This window comes from Haliotis rufescens, unplaced genomic scaffold, assembly GCF_023055435.1.
Source record: "Haliotis rufescens isolate VD_foot unplaced genomic scaffold, xgHalRufe1.0.p SCAF_3, whole genome shotgun sequence".
Classification (NCBI taxonomy): domain Eukaryota; kingdom Metazoa; phylum Mollusca; class Gastropoda; order Lepetellida; family Haliotidae; genus Haliotis; species Haliotis rufescens.
This window is the reverse complement of record NW_025964001.1, coordinates 37796459-37823517: the sequence shown is the minus strand read 5'-3', so window position 1 is coordinate 37823517 and position 27059 is coordinate 37796459. Positions and strand designations below refer to the sequence as shown.

The 27059-nt window shown below is 40.5% G+C and overlaps 1 protein-coding gene across 2 annotated transcripts; it reads left to right on the top strand.

The window, feature by feature from the left end:
• The first annotated feature begins 8987 nt into the window (after positions 1 to 8987).
• LOC124118570 (protein STPG4-like) lies at positions 8988 to 25346 on the top strand. Of its 2 annotated transcripts, XM_046480754.2 has the most exons (9): positions 8988 to 9260; positions 9639 to 9659; positions 16949 to 17023; positions 19245 to 19414; positions 19802 to 19886; positions 20023 to 20096; positions 20624 to 20678; positions 21949 to 22056; positions 22285 to 25346. In XM_046480754.2, the coding sequence occupies exons 1-9, from the start codon at positions 9114 to 9116 to the stop codon at positions 22396 to 22398; spliced, it is 849 nt and encodes a 282-aa protein (XP_046336710.2). In that variant the 5' UTR covers positions 8988 to 9113; the 3' UTR covers positions 22399 to 25346. The 2 variants fall into 2 exon arrangements, with proteins under 2 accessions (XP_046336710.2, XP_046336719.2); XM_046480763.2 differs by lacking the exon at positions 9639 to 9659 and having other exon boundaries at positions 8990 to 9260.
• The last annotated feature ends 1713 nt before the right edge of the window (positions 25347 to 27059 follow it).

Here is a 27059-nt window from a genome sequence, read left to right as displayed (position 1 = left end):
GGATGCGATGACACACATCAACCAAGTCGGCGAACCTGACCATCTGATCCCGTTAGTAGGCTCGTACGGCAAGCATGGGTTGCCGAAGACCTATTCTAACCCGCATGAGTGTGGAGTTACGTAGTGTGACTGTTGAGCTTATTTGTATGCCCATGCCACATTTTAACGTTGTCAGTATCATGAAAATGTGTAATAACCAACATGCATGAAAACTAGATGCGTACATATTTTCAATGTGATTAAGATACGGACTACAAACCACTGATGTGAATTAATGGCGTTTGGCGATAACTAATATTGATTGATATTAATGCATTGAATGTCCAAAAGGGACCTTTGATCAATACTAGTATATTGTTCGTGAATTATGGGCCGGATGGACTACATTTCCGAAATAAAAATACACGATTTCCTCATCCGCACAACTTCAACAACCCGATATGGTAAGGGGATTTTAAAAAGCAGCAGATATCAACAAACTAATCACAGATGCACACGTACTGCATCACTGGAACGAACCCGTGTCAAGTACACTTGATGAAACGCACAAGGTCACTTTCTAACCGGATGGATAGTTTATTCAACTTTAGTACACCGATGTCATGGTTGTCTTTCCAGTGCAGGAAACGAATCAACGTATTAAATTATTAATTCGTTGTGTTTTATTATCAATTGTGCTGAATTAAGTTATCACGTCAGTAGACACCTGGGCATCACACATTGTACCTATGTGGGGAAGCGAACACTTTAACCACTAAAGTGCTCACGGAAATGGAAAAAAACTTTTTTCGATCTCAGATTTTAAATAAATGCAGTTAATATACAAAATATATAAATATTCAAACAACTCAATTAGTACTAATTGGGCCTTGGCACAAATACAGCGTATCAAAGGTGTTTATGTCTTTTTACACGTAAAAGTGTGTAAAAATATGAACAAAACAGACTATTGTGAAACTGAGCATAACCAGGTGTTAGTAGAACCTATGACACCTTGACGACAGGTGAAAACAGGTGCTTGAAACCCGCGTGCATGTGATTTGTCAGTGGTTAGTGATTTGTGAGTGGCATTGTGGGATAGTGAATCATCGTCAAAATATCAGAACGTAAAAGTAACATATTCCCTTCTCAAGCAACAACTTACATGTCATTATTATTATGTACATAAACATAGCTGTTATTTTTATTGTTGTTTTGATAACTTTTTTCCAGGCTTATTTGCATAATGCCTATAGCCTGTTTCTGCCATGTCAATTTGGACTTAGTTTTATTTTTGAATGTTGAAAGTGCCTACAAATTACCTCCTGTAAAGTACATTTTGTATTGAGCACTGAGATAAAACTAGCAAATCCGGACTAGTACTTTTCAAGTTGTTTTGTTATTTCGTATTTACATCTTCGTAATGCTTTGTGTCGATTATTAAATCCAGCAAAACAGGGGGTTTTTTTATTTCCAAGAGTACTTAAGGCTATCCGCCGAAGTTATGCAGTTATAGTAAGGGTTAGAATACATCCTTTTCACGTATATCGGTGTTATGTCATGTGTTCATGGACACACACACACACACACACACACACACACACACACACACCAATTGTGTAGTTTTAGTCAATGTGCCCCATGAAACATATTAACATTATTATACGTACGTGTTTGAGGTATACATTGAGATGTGCCGATGCTGCTCTACTTGTGAAAGCATGAAGAAACGAAGAGATTTTACATCAAGTTTGTTATTTATATTTGGTGTGTATTACTTTAACATAACAAATTCAACCGTGTTATTCATCATCACTTCGACCCATATAACAATAAATACAGTTTGAGTCGATTGTGGTCATTTGTTAAGAATTATATTTTCATTATACATGAAATGTCTCAATTGAGATACTATTTACATTTTTGGTGGTGTAATGAATTCCCCATGGATCGTTATTATGTTTGCAAGTTGTTGAAGGCTGCAATATAACAGCTATTCGCGACGGCGGTCTGTAAATAATCGAGTCGGGACCAGACAATCCAGTGACTGACATCATGAGCATCAATCTACACACTTGGGATACGATGACATGCATCGATTATTATGTACGAAAGGTTCTATCGTAGAACAAGAGTAGACTTGAGGGTGAGTGAGTTGGGTTTAACGCCTCGTTTAACAGTATTCCAGTCATATCACGGCGTGTCAGCTTAATGTGGGAGGAAAGCCTGAAGTGACGCAGGTCTCAGACGTTTACCACTTCGGTGAAACCCACGAGCACGGGTATGGTGCTGACAAACCTAGAAACATAATCGGGGCGCGACTTGAGAGTGAGATAGCCGTTGATGCATTGAGAGAGTGCACTATTCCAACCCTATCAGGCTCCTGCATACAAGCTCTTGTCTGGACCAGGCCAACCAGTGTTGGACCACGCCTTAAGGTCGGAATCACAAATCTCCAGGTCACAACGATCTGATTATAGGCTTCTCAGTCACATTCACATTCTGGGAACTGTTCTGCTCCGAAATCCCCGCATGACACGACGCGTGTAATAAAAAAACAGATTACATCCAGCTGTTTAGATTCCCTGCCAGCTTTAGCGGGGATTGTTGGCTAGAATAGGTCCCCAGAACTTGTGAAGGCCATCGGATGGGTGAGCTGGTTGACTGTGTGTCATCGTACCCCGACGACATGACTCGTGTCTCGCAACATCAATCACTGGTCCAGACGGGGCGGTCGGGTCGCCTAGTGGTTAAAGCGTTCGCTCGTCACGCCGAAGACCCGGGTTCGATTCCCGACATGGGTACAATGTGTGAAGCCCATTTCTGGTGTCCCTCGCCGTGATATTGCTGGAATATTGCTAAAAGCGGCGTAAAACCATACTCACTCACTCACTCACTGGCCCAGACTCGATTAATTTCAGGGTTTCGTCATATATTGGGAATATTGCTGAGTGCGGCGTTGACCAACAAACAAGGCAGTAGCAGTTGCAGTTGCAGTTGTACGGAAATGTGACGAAAATAATACAATTTTATTTAGGGTTTGTTGATGTTATAGGTGTTTTGCTTGCCAGTGTGTCTTTAATATTATTGTTCTGTTTTGTGTTATGATGATGTTTTGTTTTATTTCGTTCTTATTATTTTTATTTGGGTTTGATTTGGTTTTTGGGAGGTAAATGGTTTATTTTGATTTAGTTCATGTTTGTTGTATACTGTAGATGGTTGTTTTGTTGGATTGTTTGTGTGCGTTCACACCCTCCCCTTCACTTAACTGCACTTACGTGTACCCTGTCACTGCCAAACCAAGTGTAGCAACTAGCATTGACATCATTGATCGTCTTATTGATATTCCAACATTTGGTAAAACAAGTACAGATAACGTCGCAACAGGAAGTATGTGAGAATTGATGTGGCAAGCGACAAAGTGGACGATTAGTCACGGTGAAGAGGTATTTCACAGCCATACAATAAACATGTGAAAGCACAACAAAAGATGTAGTTCCGCACTCTTCCGACACACCTTCACATTGCCGCTGTCCTGTTAGTATAAGCACTGACACCTGGCGGGTTTTCAATACGAAACTATTGATTTAGCCTAAGTGCTGATAATGCTATTTTGCCGATTGCGTCATTATCTAGTACGGAACATGACACCTGTGCGAACATGTAACTATCAGACAGATAGGAAATACAGGGAGTGCATTTTACATACTCTGTGGTTAGACTAACATTTAGACCCAGAAATTAAGTTATCTTATTAAAAATATATATATATCTACAAATGGAACACAGAACAAAGATGAAGCAATCTAGACTTGAGTTGAATCTCTTTTCGTAATATATTCCCCAGGGTGAGGGGACAGGCTAACTCTGTGGCCACACAACAGACTGCTAGAATTTGACTTTGAAATGCGCCTCAAAGTAGAATACAACCTTAACGCACGTCTGACTCCTTGAACTTACGTTTTTTGGCGTTTATCTAAAATGCCTGGTATTTTAAAGCAGAAACCATATTTAAAATTTTACAAAAGTAAATAGTCACACACTCATATAAACATAAACTTCGGCAAAATAAAAAAAGTATGCACTTGAACCATGTCTTTGAACCAAAAATAATTACGAACGTTATCAATCCGTTACTTGACTGAAAACGGTCGCTAAAAAACACTGAAAACGTGAGGTCCAAACTACAACTATGACCCGACCGGGTAGGAATTGGCCTTCAGCAACCCATGCTTGTCCTACGAGGCGACTAACGGGAATCTTAATTGCGTGGATCGATGCTCATTGTATCAATCACTGGATTGTCTGGTCCAGACTCGATTATTAACAGACCGACGTCATATTGCCGAGTGCGGCGTTAAACAACAAAAAAGGAACTATCGTAACTTTCAAGCGTCGATTTGCAGTGTAAGGGGCATTAAAACACACTACACTTGCTCAGTCTGGATGCTCACGTTTGAGAACAGACCTATACTGTGAGAAGATTGACATGAAAATAATGTGTGCAGCTCAATTTGTTCAGCTGCGGTAACGGTATCTGTCTGAAGCTCCTTTGATTTTACATAAATATCGTGGGGGCACGGGTGGCCCAGTCGCCTAAGGCGCCGCGATTCGCTGTGCAGGGTTGCGTCCCTTGGGCACGCCAGAAACCTATGATTGTGTCCCGAATCCCGGTTCGCCCCGATTATGTTTCTAGGTTTGACAGCACCATACCCGTGCTCGTGGGTTTCACCGAAGTGGTAAACGTCTGAGACCTGCATCACTTCGGGCTTTCTTCCCACATTAAGCTGGCACGCCGTGATATAACTGGAATACTGTTAAAAGCGGCGTTAAACCCAACACTCACACACACACACACATAAATATCGTAAATTATTTTTAAGGAGCATCACTTACGGTGACGGACAAAAATTCTTTTCTCGTTTTTGTGGTTTTTGTGGGTTTTTTAGAGGGGGGGGGAGGGGGGGTCAAGTTGTTTGTGTCGGTCGGTTATAGTAATGTTTAAATGCAGGTTGTTCCACTTTTTGTTTGAATTTTGCAGTTGTATTTCGTTAAATAAAGAATACATGTTTACGTCCCATCGTGTAGACGACTCGTTATGATATTCAGATATCTTTTTCGCATAGTATCCATTTCACCGACGATCTTTCTCGACAAGGCGAGACAAGTTATCTCCCTTTTCTACTGGGCGATTGACGTGTAGAAGATGCGCAGATGGATGTCAAAAGAAGGCGTCACCCATGCTATTGAGTGAGTGAGTTTAATGCCGCTGTTAACAGTATTGCAGTTATATCACGGCGTGTCAGATTAATGTGGAAAGAAAGCACTGAGTGATGCAGGTCTCAGACGTTTACCACTTTGGTAAAACCGATGAGCAAGGTATGGTGCTGACAAACCTAGAAACATAATCGGACGATACACTATATGGATTATACACAATTGTTTAAAGGTATTTTGTACACTGGCCAATTGCGCAAATACACATCTGGCAGCAACGTGCACGGCAATGTTACATGATTCGTTCACCACGTGCATCAAATATTGTACCCACCACATCTTCAGCTGCACGTGCAACCGCCTGTTTCATTTCGACCCAGTGCACTGCAGTCGGTTATGTTTGCGGAATGTCTCCTCCTCAGCGTTAAACTGTTTATGTTAAAGAATTACCCTAAAAGCGTGTATTCGTGAAAATAATTCTTTCCGCACTCTCTTGTATTATTATCCTCACTGTTCCGTTCTATCTTTACGACATAATAAATAATAATCATAATAATGAGTCTATTTGTATGGCGCCAAACTCCACACCAGCGCGTGTGCTCATGGCGCTTACATTATTATCCAGTCAATGGATCAGTGAGCACTCGATTTTCATTCTCAGCTCCCTGGGGAGTATACAACCTAAGGTGCCTGTGAGGCGCTAGAAGGTTAACAGCCACATTGCCATCTCATCCTACCGGGTACTCACTCACTGCTGGGTGAACAGAGGCACGTTTCGAACAAAGTCACTTGCCAAAGGTGACACCACATGTGGTACATGTGCTTCAGCAGGACCGAAGCCCTAGAAACTCTCAGGAGTCAAGCTGCTGAACGTGGTCACCCATCCACCTACTCTCCGAGACCGACGTTGCTTAACTTCACCTGATTAGTGATCTGTGCGCTATGCACAGGACCACGTGCCACCACGACATGGCATGATTGTTTTACACATAAACCTCCATCTAGCAATGTGAGATATTTAACACGTACACCCCGTGAAGAGCCGGGTTAGAATAAGGCTTCACCTACCAATGCTTGCCGTAAGAGGCGACTAACAGGATCGGGTGGTCAGGCTCGCTGACTTGGTTGATGCATGTCATCGTATACCAATTGTGTGTATCGATGCTCATGATATCAATCACTGGATTGTCTGGTCCAGAATCGATTATTTACAGACCGCCGTCATATAGCTGGAATATTGCTGAGTGCGGCGTTAAACAGCAAACAAACAAACGTACATGCGTTGTGCCTCACCGTCCGCACAAACCCTCAAAAGTTTCAACCGTGCCAATTGTTCTTATCTTAACATACTCGTGAATGTCGGATCCTGACTGTCCGAGAACCATTCTATTATTGTCAATGTACCCTGCTAATATTTTAGGTACAATTCTTATGTTCCCCGCTTGAGGAAACTACTTGATAATAGAGTGAGTGAGTGAGTGAGTATGTTTTTTACGCCGCTTTTAGCAATATTCCAGCAATATCACGGCGGGGGTCACCAGAAATGGGCTTCACACATTGAAACCATGTCGGGAATCGAACCCGGGTCCTCGGCGTGACGAGCGAACGCTTTAACCACCAGGCTACCCGACCGCACCACTTGATAATAGAAGAATCGACATAAATAATTTATTTAGACTATTAAATATTAACATAACATTGTATTTACTGATGGAATGTAGCTTTTTGTGGGTATGTAAATTGCCTAAGAAACTTAATTCATCACCATAATTTGTTCATCTATCATGTATACGTTGCAAAATATTATTCGCTTAATAAATTTAAGTCCAGGTAATAAATTTATTACGGGGTAAATCAATCATGACTACAATAGCTGGTCATTGAAAACCAAATATGAATTTTTAATACGAAGGATGTCAATGAGCAAGGTTTGAATTATTTTCTTTTGTCAAAAAATGGCGAATAAGTGAGTGAGTGAGTTGGGTTTAACACCACTTTTAACAGTATTCCAGTTATATCGCGGCGTGTCAGCTTAATGTGGGGGGAAAGCCCGAAGCGATGCAGGTCTCAAATGTTTACCACTTCGGTGAAACCCACAAGCACGGGTATGGTGCTGACAAACCTAGAAACATAATCGGGGCGAACCGGGATTCGAACCCACAATCTGGCGTGCCCAAGGGACGCAACTCTGCACAGCGAATCGCGGCGCCTTAGACGACTAGGCCACCCGCGCCCCGACATAATTGGAAAACTGTTAAAATCGGTTCACTCACTCAAACTTACGCTAAAAGTGGTATGGACACATTTTATTGATTGAAGCGCTCCATAAATGTTTGCTGGTATTCCGTGTATGACTCGCCACGAACACGTCCGACCTTGATGGTGGTACAGCAGCGTGGCTATATATGGTATATGAAATTCACCCTCGATAATCCAGTGTATTCCATCTCCCTTGTATAGTGATAATGATTCATCTGGTCCAGGATATTTATCATAACAGAATGGAAACACGGTCCAATGGATAATCGAGGCTGTGCCACTACTGTGTAATATATATCCTGAAATGCTGAAGCCCAAAACGAGTATTTAATTTTCCATTTAGACAATGTGTCTTTATCCCGTTATTAATAATGATGTGATATCATGACGCAGAACATGCCAGTACCCCCGAAGTGAAAATTGGCATATTTTTTTTAAAACTTGTACAAAGTGGTTTACATCTTTGCAGATTTGTTTTCATAAAACAACATTAATATTTGTAAAGGGCAGTCATTATTAAAGCTTACAACAGCGAAATAGAAAAAAATATAAACACAATTATAAGCAATTTCACGTTTGATACCATTCTCAAAGGTCGTGAAAGAATAATACCAGTATACTGTCTTCACAATCGCCGTATCCTACCCCCAAAACGCCTATAATTATATATATTGTGGCTATTTCACAAAATACTGACAGTAACCTCCTACAATTCCTATCAAGACTACAGCTAGTCTATACGTGGGCTCCTTAACCTATGTCCGTTAGCATAAGGAGCAAATATCAAACACCACGAACCTTTTTAACCAAGAGAATTTGAAATATTAAAAAGTAACGTCACCAACTCCTCAAACCCCCAATGAAATAGTAATAGGTTTTCTGTGGTTTAAAATAAATCCCCATATAAAATGTCCAATGTGAACAATAGTCCTTCCAAGCGAAATGATTTATACACAGACTTGCTGCGCGTTATATGACAAATTCAATTCTTCGCTGTCAATTTTTCAAGTAGATTAAAATATCTGTACATTGAAAATACAGTATGTTTATCTCCTAACTAATAGTTAAATTTCAATGACATTTATTTTATTTTCATCATTTCTTCCCTTAAAAGGCTGGCGTCCTTAGATGATATAACTAGACTTACTAAGTACAAACGTGCGATAACAGGAATGACATGTTTTTTTTCCTTTAGTCCAGACTTGAAACAAGGCTAGCAGATTTATTTCACGTCTAAATATAATGGATTGTGTCTATCGGGCACATCTCGAATTATTCTATAGCCAACATGATATAGTCGTGATACAACACATGTAAACGTACCGCCTGTGTTGTTTACTGACAAGCCCAAACACTTGTAATCTACATAGTAAACACACACGTAGTCGTCCCCGTGTCTATATACCGTGATTAGAGCTCATTAGCGTAACCACTGTTAGTTGATACATCTTTCATTAATATCATATTCCTGGCCCACGCGACCTCACGAACCAACAATGCGATGACGTAATCATCCCGAGGGTAACGTTCTAATCCTGCACGACAATCAGACCGTCACGTGACTTCACAGTTCGGACGCCCGTCGCCAAGGACGCTAAAGCGGCGAGGCTCAGCTTGAACCACGATGTAAACTGGCGGCTGACGAGTCCCACAGAGACATGGCTACGGTAAAGGCTGCCACCCCACAGGAACCCGAGAGACAGACTCAGGGGGAGGGGGGCAAAGGTGACGTGAAGCGCAGGGTGAGGATCCGCCATGTTTCGGACTCCCAAGTATATATCCGAGGGCACCGACACCCATGGGAGGTATGCTTTTACTGCTATCGAAAGTTTTATAACGATACGAACCAGAAATAACTCCAAGCTTATCTTGTTCTCATAAGATATCAAATGTGTACATATCGATAGCAAACTATATACTTTACAAGCCACAACGTCCTAGCACGTGTTTAATTTTGATTAACATATTCATGTATACTCAGACAATGTTATGCCATGTTCAGTTTGTAGTAACTGTATCTACATAAATATATCTTCTTAATCGCATATTCATATCAATCATTATTTTTTTTTTTATAATTTCTTTCCATTTTAAAAGAAAAAGTTTTATGTGCATTTCGTTCTTTTGAATTTATAAATATTTTAAAACAATACGTTTTTTGCATTTGTTTACTTTACGTTCAGGTAAACGGGCAATCAGACCAGGTAACACCTGTCTACAGCGGCATGAACACACATATATACTAGTATATATGCACCTCGCCTATGTGCTGCTTCTGTTATACAGACATTATAACACTCCCATAGCAACTCCTATAGAACGTTACACATCTCTCAGAATATATCATAGACTCTCTGTAGCCTGTCATATTCCTTGCTATATTTACTTAATGTTCTTTATACGTGCTTATCTTTATATTTTTAAAAATCTGCATGATCTACCGTAAGTGTACACGATATCGATTTTATGTCGTAATGACGATATCGATTTATGTCGTAATGACGATATCGATTTTATGTCGTAATGACGATATCGATTTATGTCGTAATGACGATATCGATTTATGTCGTAATGACGATATCGATTTTATGTCGTAATGACGATATCGATTTTATGTTGTAATGACGATATCGATTTCATGTCGTAATGACGATATCGATTTTATGTCGTAATGACATCCATTTCAATATATGTATGTGCAATGTCTTTAATATTAACACGTGTATTTAAGTCTCTCTAGAATAGAGTGTAAATGTCACCCCTGCATAATACACCACTGTGCCTATCACCCAGACCCCTAGCCCCTCAATCACCCCACCCCACCCCCTCCAAACCGATAACGGGATCCAATTGTGTTTTGTCCACGTTTCTTAGTCCCCATGAGCATTTTAAAACACTGATCCCTATTGCGACAGCTACTGTGTCTCCCCAACCCTAACTTCAATTCAATTGACTGAAATAAATCTATTAGGTATATCCTGCCCCATCCTCACTGTCTAGTTCAGTGTGGGCATGGCTTAAAAAATTGTCCGACTGTGCAAGCTTTTGGGTCAACCCAACCCCTAACGTTCAGGGACCCGTTCCACAAAGCGACCGTAACTACAATCAACTTAGCCCTCGGCCCCGCTTTGTGGAACGGGTCCCAGTTCAATAGACTGAAATTAATCGATCTATAGTATATGCTGTCCCCGCCCCTAACTGTCTACTTCAGTAATTGTATGACTTATCATGCCCAAACAGTGGAAGGGTAAATAAATCCAACGAACAACAGTTGGCGAGGACAGCAAGAGTGTGTAAATGTTGTCAAATCACAAACATTGCTATAAATCATCCCCACTTCGTAGTGCTGGCTTTTCACAGCTTTATCGCGTGGTTCTATAGCGACACACTTCTCACTGGTAGAGCATTAAGTGTTATAACCATTTATTAGCAATTCTATACTTTACAGTAGTGCTGTTACTGTCTTATATTCATACTGACCATATCTACCGCCGTGCGTGATGTTTATTACCCCGAATAGGCACTGTAAACACTGTATCAATGCCATACTGGGCCAAATGGCCATAATTGTGATAGTCAGTGTTATTATGCGCCGACATGAACAAACGCGACATATTATCAATAGGTTTACAGCCACATGTAGATTGACAGAGCGTCACATATTTACAGAAATAACTCGCATTAATACACACCATATACATATATTAAACAAATAACAATACATCTTCGTACACATTTCCAGGATCATAAAAAAAAAATCTACTCTGTTGTAAATAGAAATATGCAAGTGAATTTCGGGGACAATAAATGATATTTTTCCATATCCTAACAATACCGGAATAATTATTTGTTTTAATAAGATAGTAAACATCACTTGTTAAGCCGTAACTAGACGTTAAGAAGCTATAATACAGGTTGTCACTAAGGGTGACGCATGCTATGAAGGCAACTAACGGGATCGCGTGGTCAGGCTCGCTGACTTAGTTGATGCATGTCATCGATCCCAATTGCGTGGATCGATGTTCATGATGTAAATCACTGGATTGTCTGGTCCAGACTCGGTTATTTACAGACCGCCGTCATTTAGCTGGAATATTGCTGAGTGCGGCGTAAAACAACAAACCCAAAAAGACATGCTATGAAATGTATAACTTGGATCCTTAGACAAGTTAGACGTTCGTAGAGGGTTAAGGGTGCACTATATTGTACAGTGTATAGTGTCGTTTATACGTGTTCAGTTAAAAGAGTATTTAGTGTACTACAGGTCCATTTTTTAAATATATTTTTTAAATAATTAATGTTTAAGTTTTTAAGATACATTTGCAAGAGGTTTTAATTGCAGTATTTTAAATAATTTATCTATATTGATAGCGCCAGTAAATGTGTTTTAAACATTCTTGGTCGGCGGGATAAAAAAACCCACCAGGTTAAAAAGAAGTCTGGCCTAAGCATGAAACCCTGTGTCATTCCACCCTAGCTGGTAGCGCTGATATTTCTGGTTTGCTTGTATATTGAATTATGCATACGCTTGTATCATAGTGCACAGAGAACACGTGAAACAGCCAGCAAGTGTTCACTTAGCAGTATCTCATCCCCGTACAAAGACACAACCGTGACCCTTCTGAATAATGCATATAAGTAATTACTGTTTATCCCGCACGGCCCGACAAACCCGTTATATGACGTGCATACGTTAATTCCGTATTATGTATATGCATTATATAACAGTATGAGAATTAGTTACCGTTATGGCATCAGCCCATGTGATTAGGTTACCTGTAGAGTAGTTGGTCCGTTGTGTTCAACTCTATTGGGTACAGGTAAAAATGACGTAAATCTTACCCGTTATTGTTGGAATGGTTTTATAAAAAAACATTTAATAAGAAATACGTTTGTGAAAAGTAAAAATATGACTTTTGTCATGTAGCGTAACTACGTGTCCATTCAATAATCATATAGACTTGAAGGATCTATTTAGGAAATAACATGAGAAGAAATCCTCCTGAAGGCATCAAACTGATATTTTCTAAACCAGTGCCATTTTCTTTGGGATATTTATGAATGTACTGTTATGACAATGACCTAAAAATATGCAAAACATATTCATCAACTAACTTTTATTGATGGATCAAAGACACGATATTGAGACGCTGATATATGTTTATGATCAGAAATTAAAGTATATTATGCGATGAGAGAACAGGAACGTTAATGAGAAGACACCCCGAAATATACTTTTCAATATTTGCTGATGACTACACCTTTAACTGAAGATGACTATTTTGTACCTTAGCAAACGTTGAGTAGTATATTATCCCGTCTAGAGGCATATTCCAACAAGTATAGAAAAATATGCCCGGGTTATTTAATATTGCACATGAAACCATACACATTATGCTAACACATGTCTCGGATTTTACCGAACGGCGCAGCGTTACGTTTTGGCTGAGGCGTTGAAACCGATGAAGCGGGGATTATAGAGTTAGCCCGAGATTAGAGCCACGACAAACTAGCGTGGTAACGGATAGCCAAACCCTGCCATGGTTCAGGGTATTATACTGGAGGTATTGTAGGTACATCGGATCCCAGTCAACCGTTAATTTTCGATCACATAAGTATTTGAAATAAAATGTTGGCCAGATCTGACCTGTAACGCCCGCGGTATTCGGTGCGTTTTATATACAGAGTATTTATGACGTGTCATGTTAAACTCGCCTACTTGAGTCAACTCATGATCTACTGTTTTGAAATTATGCCAGGTGATATGCTATCGTGTGGTGTAGCTGATAATATACATCTATAGAGCGTCGTGAGAAACGTGTATTCAGATCTAGTATGAACTGCTATACCGTGACCGTTCCATAACAACTTGACTTACCGATCTAATACAAGTCTGTCTCCCATACCTTAGAGTATAAATTAAAAAACCGAATACAACTAAGTATAGGATGATTTGGCAAGTCTAGATTAAGCATTGTTCTGGTCTCCATGTGGATTGTATTTTTTTATTTTGTAGATATATTTTTAAATATATTATTTAATAAGATAACTTTACTTCCGGGACTAAATGTTCGTCTACCCTAGTACAGGTGCAGGGTTAGTCTGTCTTACAGACCCTGATACAAATATATATCAAATACAGCCCATGCAAGTCTATAATGTTTGGCAAGTCTAGATCACTGCAGTATCTGAAAATGAAGAGAGTCACTGGGCTCCTTTTTATTATACTTTTATTAAGATAACTGAACAAGTGTATTTTTCTGTACGATATGATCATTTCAGAGACTAGATGTTAGTCTAGTACAGGGTGTCTCTGCGACGGTGCTGGTCCTACCCTTGTCAATCTTGAATGTTCCGTTACTAAGTGACTACCTCGCTCTTTAAACTTATTTGTTTTCATATATGTCATGTTGTGGCTGGCAACGTAGAAATTACAAAAGTAATGTATGAACCTCTTGTTATTCAAAGCGTATTTTGTTGTTTGTTCATTTCCAGCTGTCTCTGATTCCTGTTGTTGTTTTCTTAATTAGGCAAAATTATGAAAGCGTATTACAGTAAACTACGGTTATAACGAACACGCTTATAACGAACTGACGGATATAACGAACTTACTTTTTGGTCCCGACTATTTGCTGTAGTTATGCTGTATATATGCTTATAACGAACTACGGTTATAACGAACTAAAATTAGAAGTCAGAGCAACTTCTTGCTCCTTCATCAGGTGAATTCACACGATGAAGGAGAAAGAAGTACTGAAACGTCGTGACAAAGATTAAAAGAAGTTGCTCGCCATAAAAAGTGTCATGTATTCATGGGGTCCCGTTATACCGTTGCTGTGCAATGCTGAAAATGACGCAAAATCACCCACTCTAGCAACGGTTTACTTGTTACATCGACCCACTGTGTTGACGTCACCCTTGTAGGTCTCCGGGCAGAACCAAACACCCAGATCAATAACAATAACCAGCTGCTTTGTTTCGGGTGTTGATTAGGTAGGACTGAGAAAATAATATCTATGTGTTGTATCATGCACATGAAATATTTGGTTGAACCTTTACTAAAGCCAGACGTATTTCAAACGAGTCAGTAGTTGCTTTATTAGTCTTGAACACGGAAGAAAAGAAATCTTGTGATAGGCAATCGTCTCTTGGTCAATAAATAATCAATCACCGTTTGTATTATGTTTCTTGTTCCGTGGAAACACATTGATTGTGAGGAAAAAATGGCTACCATTTGGTAACTGCTTTAAGGTCGAAGATTAGATAAGCAGGATATTAAGATTGCTTTGTACACCGAAAAACCCCATATATGTCCTTTCTCAACAGCAAATGATTGGGGTAGACAAAATGACAGTCCCGCGCAGGTCGCGAACATCGATTCATCGAAATAGTTATCTGCACGTATTTCATTGCAGCGCGTGACACATTCGTAACACTGTGTGGAGCTTGTTCCCACACACAACTCTGGCGTCAAATTAGGTTATTTGTATAAATACATCGCATTTGCATATACCTGAAATAAGTATATGATTGATAATTTGGAAGCTATGACTATATATACGTATAACAATTAAACCTTTTAAACCTTTAATACTATTTAATATCATAGATTACTTACCAGTCACTAATCAGCGCTGTAATTTGTCCTTGGCTTTTCGGTTTGTTTGTTTGTATGTTTGTTGTTTAACGCCGCACTCAGCAATATTCCAGCTTTATGACGGTGTGCTGTAAATAATCGAGTCTGGACCAGACAATACAGTGATGCAGTAGGGATACAATGACATGCATCAACCAAGTCAGCGAAACTGACCACCCGATCCCGCAAGTCTTCTCTTACGACAGACATAGGTTTGCTGAAGACCGATTCTAACACGGATCTTCACGAGGATTTTAATTTAGCACTAAATGGCATGTCATGTTTATGCTGAGTGTTCGTGTATTAAATACTAATAGTTACAGATTATCTTCCAACATGAAACAGCCGCTCGGGTGTACACCAATAATCACACTATAGACACCCAAGACGCTTAACAATACTGTCTCTTATACGTCAACAATTTTGTCCGTTTTACGTCAATAAAGCTGTCTGTATTACGTCAACAATTCTGTCTGTATTACGTCAACAATTCTGTCTGTATTACGTCAACAATTCTGTCTGTATTACATCACCATTTCTGTCTGTATTCCGTCAACAATTCTGTCTGTATTACGTCAACAATTCTGTCTGTATTACATAAACAATTCTGTCTGTATTACGTCAACAATTCTGTCTGTATTACATCACCAATTCTGTCTGTATTACGTCAACAATTCTGTCTGTATTACGTCAACAATTCTGTCTGTATTACGTCAACAATTCTGTCTGTATTACGTCAACATTTCTGTCTTTTTTACGTCAACAATGTTGTCTGTATTACGTCAACAATTCTGTCTGTATTACGTCAACAATTCTGTCTGTATTACGTCAACAATTCTGTCTGTATTACGTCAACAATTCTGTCTTTTTTACGTCAACAATGTTGTCTGTATTACATCAACAATTCTGTCTGTATTACGTCAACAATTCTGTCTGTATTACGTCAACAATTCTGTCTGTATTACATCACCATTTCTGTCTGTATTACGTCAACAATTCTGTCTGTATTACATCAACAATTCTGTCTGTATTACGTCAACAATTCTGTCTGTATTACGTCAACAATGTTGTCTGTATTACGTCAACAATTCTGTCTGTATTACGTCAACAATTCTGTCTTTTTTACGTCAACAATGTTGTCTGTATTACGTCAACAATTCTGTCTGTATTACGTCAACAATTCTGTCTTTTTTACGTCAACAATGTTGTCTGTATTACGTCAACAATACTGTCTGTTTTACGTCAACATTACTGTCTGTTTTACGTCAATAATATATTTTTGTATAACGTCAACAATACTGTTCGCATGACATTAACTATGCTGTCTGTATTACGTCAACAATGCAGTATGTGTAAGGGTGTTTGTATTACGCAATCAGTACTGACGGTACTACGTCTTCAGTGCTGCCTGCATTACACAACAATGCCGCAGAGCGCATAAAAAAATTACACACTTGCTTCGTATGGAGTTATTTTTGACCATAGGGGGGCGGTCGGGTAGACTAGTGGTTAAAGCGTTCGCTCGTCACGCCGAAGACCCGGGTTCGATTCCCGACATGGGTACAATGTGTGAAGCCCATTTCTGGTGTCCCCCGCCGTGATATTGCTGGAATATTGCTAAAAGCGGCGTAAAATCAAACTCACTCACTCATTTGACCATAGGGATATGAAACGACCTTCACCTTAAATCAAAGGCCCAACAGGCAGACGTTTCGAAATAACAAGTTTCTTCCAGTTAATTAATTTTGCTATGTGAGATATAGTTGACTTACTACGAGATGTATTCCATGGAGATATCCGAGTTTGACATACTGATCGTATATTGATAATCTATACATTATTTCTTGTGCTGCATAGAACCGGAAGACCCTGAGTGAACACTATGAAGGTCCGGTTTCCGGCCGGGAAAGCTGGTGGAGGTGCTACATCCGGGTGAGTACACGTGCAGTAATATGAATCTAGTAATGCCTAAAACTAATGTTCGTCTTCTGGACAATGTTAAGTTTTTAATTGTGTTACTTGTCAAACGGACCGCCTCCGTGGTCTAGTGGTAGAGCGTCCGCCCGGAGAGCGGAAAGTACGGGGTTCGATCCCCGGCCGCGTCATACCAAAAGACGTTAAAAGATGGTACGTGTTGTTACCCTGTCTGGCGCTCGGCATTAAGGGGCTAAAACAAGGACTGGTCGGCTCGGAGTCAGTATACTGTGTCTGAGTGGGGTATTCATGTTAAACTGCGGCATGGTATCTCAGTGGGCTAGCACTATAAATCGGCATCAGTCCGGACTGGTACAAGCAGCCACACACACACACACACACACGTGCATGCACGTCGCTATATAAGTGCAATAATCTTGGACGCGACGTTAAACCCAATTTCACCTCACCTCACCTCACCTCACCTCACCTCACCTCACTTGTCAAACGGTTTAACATTCCTTATGTGATCATTTGGTTAAGTGACCCGTGAAGATTCCGGGTTAGAATAGGTCTTCAGCAACCCATACTTGCCGTAAAAGGCGACTATGCTTGTCGTAAAAGGCGACTAACGGGATCGGGTGGTCAGGCTCCCTGACTTGGTTGATACATGTTATCGATCCCAATTGCGTGGATCGATACTCATGATGTCAATCACTGGATTGTCTGGTCCAGACTCGATTATTTTACAGACCGCCATCAGAAAGCTGGAATATTGCTGAGTGCGGCGTTAAACAACAAACAAACATTTGGTTAAGTGGGTTCTTCATAGTAGTGCTGGAGTCGGGTGGATTGGAAGTTTGGTAAAATTGGATACAATTCAATCAAAACTCACTTGGGGCACGGGTGGCCGAGTCCCCTTAGGCGCCGCAATTCGCTGTGAAGAGTTGCGTCCCTTGGGGACGCCAGACACCTATGCTTGTTGATTCAATCTCGGTTCGCCCCGATTATGTTTCTAGGTTTGTCAGCACCATAACCGTGCTCGTGGGTTTCACCGAAGTGGTACACGTCTGAGACCTGCATCACTTCGGGCTTTCCGATCACATTAAGCTGACATACCGCGATATATCTGGAATACTATTAAAAGCGACGTTGAACACAACGCATTCACGCACTAAAAACTTATTTGTTTCACTGCTAACGGACAATAAACAGTAACGTAGTTTCACACATTGCACACATAAAACAACGTCTAGATCTAGACTGTAAATGTACACAAGAACGTTGAAATTATAGTCCCTGTTTAAGAGCTGCATGCAGCTTGAAGTTTTCGAGTATTCCTCGTGTCTCTAGATTCCTCTGTTTAGTTCTGAATTAATGTAACTTGCAATTTTCTTCAAATGACACAAAACGCTGATGATCAATGCCAGCACTGATCCCTGACCACCATAGATCTTCTCGGACATTATTAGGAGGAATCCACACTACAGCCGGATAAACTAGTTTCACAAGTTCGCGTGACTATCACATTACAATCTGGCGGCAGCCGCGACCCTTGTGTATGAGTTGCTCGAAATCAATAATACTCCTAATTTCCATTAACCATTAATAGACCGACGGCCAAAATTGGCCGTCGTAAAGAATTATACTACTCAAAAGAAGTTAAAGAACACCCGACTTTTTCAAAGGACTATAGTTAATCTGTCATGAAATAACAGTTATGTTATGTTATGAGGTTCCTTAAGATCGGGGGGGGGGGGGGGGGGTCGGGGCAACATCAGTGCCCGAAGGGGAGGTAAAGTGAATTAACGTCGCGTCCAAGATTATTGCACTTTAGCGATGTGTGTGTGTGCGTGTGTGTGTGCGTGTGCGTGTGTGCGTGTGTGCTCATGCCGAATTTATAGTGCAAGCCCACTGAGATACCATGCCGCCGGTTCACATGGATACCACACTCAGACACAGTATACCGACTCCGAGCCGACCAGTCCTTGTTTTAGCCCCTTAATGCCGAGCGCCAGGCAGGGTAACAACAAGTGCCATTTTTTACCATCTTTTGGTATGACGCGGCCGGGCATCGAACCCCGGGCCTACCGCTCCTCGGGCGGACGCTCTACCACTAGACACGGAGGCGGTCCTGTACCCCAGTGTTTTTCGAGGTGGTATGTAGATAACTGGGTAAGTGGAGTGGACCCAAATGTCCCCTCACAGTTGTATGAACAGCCTCTGTCTAATCCTCCAGGAGACGCCGAAACCAGGGAGCTATCAGTCCTCATCCTTCGTAGACGACCTAAAGCAGCGCCCGAACACATACAGGTTCAAGTCTGATGGCCGGAAGGTCGACCCGCACCCTCATGGGAAGGGTGCGACCCTCTTACCTGGGGCGTACGAGTTCCCCGATTTTATCCATGGGTGAGTCTCTTAAACTGTTGTGGTGAGTCCCTTTTTGTTTCTAAACTACCTGGCGAAAGAATGTATAAACACGTTTAATGGTGTCTAAACATAAAACAAATAAGAAATGGTTATTCGGTTGTGATGTATTTGATACGGATATCATACTTGTGTTTTGGACTAAGTCTGCAGTGTTTCGGCGACTATTTTCAGCCCAGTAACGTTTTGATGCCGTTTGTAATGATTTGGTTAAATCCAATTTTCATGTGTTTATTTTCATTTTATATTGACTGATTCACGTGGTATAGGAGAAAGAGGTTTTTCATTTAACAAACACCTTGAAATTAAACTTATTTTTTTAATAAAATAATTTTAAAAATAATTCGTATCCATTGTTACTGTTTACAGGGCAGAAAAAAAGCCAGCTACTTACAACTTCAAGGCTGCGGGACGGGATGCTTTTGATGTCCTCAACTTTGGTTTAAAAGACAAAGTATGACGGAGTTTTCTTACCACAATTGTTGACCAACTTAAGTAATTGTATTTATGCCTCGAAAAGTCGCATTTTCGTTAACTGCTATTAAATCAAAAGATGCATGTGGTGAACGCCCCCTCCTTTCTCTCCCCAGGATGTGAACGTCTCCCCCACGGCATACGGCACCGAGCAATACATGACCATCTCTGCCGAAAAAGCACCCTCCAGGTACGACTCATCATCTGTCTACTGTGACGTCTTGCACTCACTGTAGAAGCAGCATTAAGGAAGCAGCGGCCCGTGAAGATCCGGGGTAGAATAGGTCTTCAAAAGCCATGCTTGCCGTAAAAGGCGTCTATTCTTGCCGTAAAAGGCGACTATGCTTGCCGTAAAAGGCGACTGTGCTTGTCGTATAAGGCGACTATGCTTGTCGTAAGAGGCGGGATCGGGTGGTCAGGCTCGCTGACTTGGTTGATTCATGTCATCGTATGATGTTAATCACTGGATTATCTGGTCCAGACTCCAGACCGCCGTCATATAGCTGAAATATTGCTGAGTGCAGCGTTTAACAACAAACAAACAAATAAGGGACAGATACAACATCTCTATATTTTGTCCATTTATCCCAGCAATCATTAAACACAAATCGTGTGAATGATTCAAACGAATCGAATAGTGAGAAAATGGAAGCTACAACTGCGATGATCACTTGTTATTTGACGTCAGTAAACAGAAATGTTTGTTCTTTTTGCCAGGCATTTCATGTTCAAGTCTCAGTCCAGGCGGTTTCCCACCACCTACTTCCGACCTGTAAGTATATCCCCCGGTGTGACGAAACTCCAATATACATGTACCTACCTCTACTGACAGTGAAGTATCTAAACTCCCTCACACATAGTCAAAGCCATACAGAAGCATGCCTTGCAGTTCACTCTGGACCAGGTAAAACCGCCTTCTCTCGTTTTGTCTTTCTCAGATAAGCCATAGTTCTCTTTCAATCGGTTTCATTCACTCGTCAATCTAGCTTACCTGACCCTTATTGAGTATGAGTGAGTATGGTTTTACACCGCTTTTAGCAATATTCCAGCAATATCACGGCGGGGACACCAGAAATGGGCTTTACACATTGTACCCATGTGGGGAATCGAACCCGGGCCTTCGGCGTGACGAGCGAACGCTTTAACCACTAGGACACTCCACCGACCCCTGTCCCTTATTATTGTTCATGGTTCCCTAGGGTACACACCTGACCCTAGACCAGTGATCTTGGGGTCTTCTCAAGTCGCGCGGTAGCACTATGGCTGTTGAATGTATTCAGGACCCCACATGTAGTGTAGTTTTATATTCAAGGAAGTAATTATGTACCACAATATTTTATCATCTTAAAGGCCATCTTCCCAAAGCAAGGGTGTTAACTTTATCTAACTTTAACTAAAGTCCAGTTTCCACCCTTGCCGAACTAGCTGGAATTTCGTGGCACAATCGTAGCGCCACCAATGGCTATTGCGAGTTATGTCCCTTCTATGTCCCTCATAATCACCTCTCATATCACTTGCATTTGCTTCAAACCATATGGCGGCGCCCAGTCAAGATCTGATCGATATTCAATATCTATATTGTCATAAAACAAGTCTTACCTCGCTAAGTGCACCAAATCATTTGAGCGCCTTGGTTAAAAACATGAAAAGATTTGGAAAATATCTGCTGACGCTCAGTTGACGGTACACATGCTTTGCAAATCCTCCAGTCAATCGAAATATGCACGTTTAATTCCTTGTTGTTTACGAACCGGATGTTGATTGGACTGTGCATAGACTCGTTAGTCCAGCCAAAATGTAACTCCGGAATTCCAGCCTAGTTCAGCAAGGAGGGAAACTGAACTTTCATAGTCAGTTGACGCCCTTGCCTCGGGAAGATGCTTAAAGGCTACATATCGGGATGTGTCTTTAGATGGGTCATTGGTACACTGACTCTTTGTATTACATGTATTGTTGAAGCAACATGGAGAAAAATAACATTCCGAAAATATGGCACCTATAGTGAAGACTGGTTAAATTATTGTCTTGCTTGTGTTTTGCAGAGAGAGGGACCAGGGCCGGGCATGTACGAGGCGATGTCCAAGAACCCCCTCCCCAGCGTCTCCTCCAGTTTCAGATCAAGGACCCCCAGGTTCTCCTCTTCCCACACGGTAAGTGCCTCGCACATGGTGAGAAAGTATCTCTCACACGGTGAGTCAGTGTCTCATACAAAGCGAGGCCGTCTCCGTCCCATTTACCATATCCGAAGCTGTGTGTCATACCAAAATTTTATATCTATCAGACTGATTGCGTTTGACGTTGACCTTGGTATATTGAGGTTTCGTCATATTTCTTCACTACGTCGCTTTTAAAACTATTCTTCTATATTTTCTCCATAGAAAATCCCCGGTCCTGGAACATACGACAAGACCTTCCAGCACCCGATGAAACCCACCATCAGTAAAATGGGCCGGCAGTACGGACTGTTCTTTACCAGCGCTTTCCAGGCGTGATTGTGTCCAAACAGTACTCCATACATCAATTGTCGTTCTCTTTACAGAATCCCATGCATCGTTTATCATTTATTGAAACAGGTTTCCATACATTGTTTATATGTGTACAAACAGGATTCCATACATTGTTTATATGTGTACAAACAGGATTCCATACATTGTTGTTATGTGTCCAAACAGTATTCCATACATTTTTTATTGTTAATCTGTTCAAAGTTAATCACTTGCTTACCATTGTTGCCCTCGTGTGCATTAGGCCAGTTCGAAACATCAAACTTTCCTGAGTGCATGACTCCCGGACTTACACATGTTTTGGCCCCAATGGCATTCCATTTGTTCTCTTCAGACTTGTATTATCATTGTCCACGTTTGTTCGTTCAGTTATTTCATATTCGTGAATACGGTTTGTCTTTATCTTTCCTTTGTTTTCGAGCCTCAGTTTCAGCAAAGAAGGGATATAAGAGTATTGTATTCCTAAATTTTATATATCCATGAACGAAACACCTTGTGAATTCGAAGTCCATTGACTAATCGTTTAAGACGATGTAGGGTAAAGTCCCGGCATCATTGTTATATAAACATGTGTGTGTTATATTGGAACTCCGTTTGTCTCGAAGTACGGATAATTAGATTTATTCATACAGTTTTTATGGACAATCTGATCTCATACAGAAAAAGTTAAATGGTAACACAATCACTGCATTCGATAGCATAACAGAGGTATATGCACGCACACGCACAAGCACATACAAACGCACACGCACACGCACATACAAACGCACACGCACACGCACACGCACACGCACATACACGCTCGGGTACAAGTGGGTGATTCTGCGCCACTCATTCACTTATAAGAAAGCACGTGGAGATTTGCATGTGCTGGAAGTGAACCCGTTATAAGGGATGCATATTGTATACAAAGTGTGAACATACCTAATCATATATACCCGTCAGTATTACTCGGTTTCTAGTCTTTCACATGTGTTTGAGGTGCCCGATGTTTGCAGTATTCTAGTATAGCCTTGTACCGCCAGTGTGGGTCGAGTAGAAATATACTGTGTTTATCATACAGTCGGACCACGTTACTTCGACATCCGTTATCCCGAATGTACCGATATCTCGAACCTTTACTCCGGCACCGCCTCACTATATCAATACGTTTGTGCAGTGTGAAATTTATATCTTTTCCTCAAAGTTGGCATTTGCCACAATAACAGGTCTGAGAAGAGCAAAGGAGAATTTCACATAGCTAAGAATAGGTCTTTAGCAACCCATGATTGCCCCAAAGGCGACTATGCTTGTCGTGAGAGGCGACTAACGGGATCGGGTGGTCAGCCACGCTGACTTGGTTCATAATGCATGTCATCGTATCCCAATTGCATGGATCGATGCTTATGATGTCTATCACAGGATTGTCTGGTTCAGACTCGATTTTTTAAAGACCGATGTCATATAGCTTGAATGTTGCTGAGTGCGGTAACCCATACCATATCCAAATCCTAGTGTGGCTGCAGATGTCGGTTAAAAGTGAGAGAGAGGTTAATGTTAGCTGTGGGGGAATATGCATGTATGAGCATGTACACACTACGGAAGCCTTTTAGGGTCATTTGGTTTTTTTATATTTTATTCTTGAAATTTCAATATACTAAGGACAATTCATTTCAAGATATTTCAAGAGATAATCTTAAAATCTCAACTTATTATCTTGCAATTTCAACTTAGTATGTATCATAACATCTTGATATTTCAAGAAAAAATATATTAAAAAACAAATAGCCCTAAAAGGCTCCCGTAATACACAATTATAACATTACGTTTGAAATCTTAAAGTTAAAAACACTATACATTACTAAGACGCAGGCGATATATGTCCTTGGTTATTCATTAGGTTGAATAAGATGTATATATTTTAGTGAATGTTTTTGGTTTGTTGATATTTTTATTTATTTGAATATTTGTTATTTGTTATTTATTTTTATAATTATATTTTATTTTGGGAGGGGGAGGAGTTGGGGTTTGTAAACTTATTGGCACATTCTGATTAAACCCAGCCCAATCCTGTCGCAACCGTTACTAGTCATGAAAACTGACGATCCTATTTCTGCTCCCGGATTGTTTTTAAGATAGATCACAGTAACAGATGTGGCTTGTATGATTTATGAGATGTCGATACATGCATCAATCCTCGTAAATATTTTCTGATAGTGCAGGTGCTGCTGTTTGGATTTTTCAATAATCAGTTAAGGGTAGCCCAAGTTGAAGAATAGCCTTCCCAATCAATTTAAGAGCGAAAGAAATAAGATGGGTTTGGGAAAAGAGCATATTCCCGATGCAAGGGAGTTATCTGACTATGAAAGCCTAGTTTCCACACTTGCCGAACTAGGCTGGAACTCCGGAGTTACATTTTTGGCTGGACTAACGAGTTTATGCAGAGTTTATGCAGAGTTCAACGTGCAGATTTCGGTTGACTGCAGGATTTGCAAAGCATGAGTACCGCAAACTGGGCTTTGATTTTGTGCAAATCTTTTCATGTTTTTAATCAGGTGCTCAAGTGATTTGATGCACTTCGAAGGGTAAGGCCCGGTTGTTGTTTTTTTCAATATAGATCTTTATTACCGATCAGAGCGTATTGAGTAGGCGCCGCCATATTGTTAGAAGGTTTTGTAAGTGAAGCTCGCGTTCACCGCCATGTTGCAACGTCTAGGATATTAATTTTGATTGTCGCTTTAAAACTTTATTGCAGGGACGGTGCAGCTAACTATTTCGTGATGTTATACAAAGCAGTCTATCCACGAACGTGATATGTGTATGTGTGTTTGTTCTCTCGCCTTTGTACATTTAAGAGGTCAATGTGGTCTCTGGTTTTGTGTGGCATTAAAATATTTCATACACCACGGATTATGCATTGAAAACTACATTAAGTCAATAAATGTATTTTGACAGATGGTATATCGCATGTCATGTTTTATAAAGACACACTTTCTCCTCGATGCTCTTGAGGATTCTGGGTCAGAGTAGATCGAGGCCCCCACGCCGACTTGTGGGGAGGGGGAAGGTGTCACAGCGGATGCCGCATGGATATGGTCGCGTTTTAGACTGACATTTAGTACCAGAAATAAAGTTACCTTATTCAAAAATATATATCTACACCATAAAAAGAAGAAATTCCAAATGTAGGCCAGAACAACCCTTAATGTCGTAGAGCTGAGGCGATCTAGTCTTGCTAAATCATTCTATACTTGAGTTGGACGCCTTTGTAAAAACAATTCTGACGATACACTTGAACTGCTGATCCTTTTTACGATCAACCGACGTTAAATGCATCGTGTAAAGGCTATGGTGGTGTGAAGAGGGTATGCACTATGCAGACACTATGGGCGACCATTCGGTAAAAAATTACAAAGTTGATATGAAGGACAAAAGTACGCAATGATAGTCAAATGTTACGAATAAAAAACGAATGTTACAAAAAAAGTAATTATTTGCATACGAATAATGAATTCAAAATACAAAACAATACCAATAAACAACTCGCAAACAAAAGACGTGATAATTTTAAAGAAAGAATAATGTATCATCAAGTTGCGAGCGCATGTTCTTATCTCCAGAAATGACGTCATGATAGAACAAGGTTTTATCTTGAAATAAACCACGCTTCGTTCTTCATTGTCCTTTGCGATTTATCGCGTAGCTATCTTATATATGTATATATGCCCTCGCAACTTGATGACGTCGTATATTGGACGATGTAATTTTTTAGGGGGGGGGGGGGTCTAGTGAGTTGTTCCCCATAGATGTGATTTATCGCGTAGCTATCTTATATATACATAAGACAGCTACGCGATAAATCGCAAAGAACAATGAAGAAAGGAGCGTTGTTTATTTTACGATGAAACATTGTTCTATCATGACGTCATTTCTCGAGATTCGAAAATAGTGAATTGTTCTCCATAGATGTAGCTGGGCAACGCAGATAAAGGCGATGGCCAAACGATCGCATCCCAAAGGGTGAGAGATATTACAATCGGTATTGGGAGAAAATGTACAGAAAATAGACGTGAGGATTATGGGAATATGCGGGAAATACCCACCTGTGCATAAAATGGACATGTCCGATATTGCCGAGGTCGGATTCTATAGAGGCCGTCTTCATTATTTAAATACGGGTAAATATTTTTAAAGCTTGTACATTTTATCATCATACTTAAACAGGCAGTGCATAATGTTGACACCTCATGTAAGAAATAAACGACTCGTGGTCGTAGTTTATCGTACAATAAAACACTGCAGGGAGAGTAAACCACTTTATGTTTTATTCTCCGATTAAACTTGGAATGCGGTACAAATTGCAGCGCCAACTGGCGTTCTTTTTTGTCAACGTTGTCCTTTAGCGCTTCAGTGTCCTTTTTGTGCACTGACGTTCTTTAGTACACATTGTTTTTTCTTTACATATGACGTCTTTTTTGCGAGTTGTTCATTGGTAATGTTTTGTATTTTGAATTCATTATTCGTATGTAAATAATGATATTTTTAACCGAATGGCTGCCAATTCATGCACTTTTGACACACATCCTGAATTTAACAGATGTATGGGAACTGTTTTTGTCACGATGGTATCTCGAAGTACACCTCTGAGAAAACTAAGGTCGATCGTTTAG

Excerpts from the sequence above, each read along its gene's own strand:
- LOC124118570 (XM_046480754.2), top strand. The coding sequence starts at position 9,114 with ATGGCTACGGTAAAGGCTGCCACCCCACAGGAACCCGAGAGACAGACT. Across the intron at positions 9,261-9,638 it reads GGCACCGACACCCATGGGAG|GTAAACGGGCAATCAGACCA; the intron begins GTATGCTTTTAC and ends CTTTACGTTCAG. Across the intron at positions 19,887-20,022 it reads ACTTTGGTTTAAAAGACAAA|GATGTGAACGTCTCCCCCAC; the intron begins GTATGACGGAGT and ends TTCTCTCCCCAG.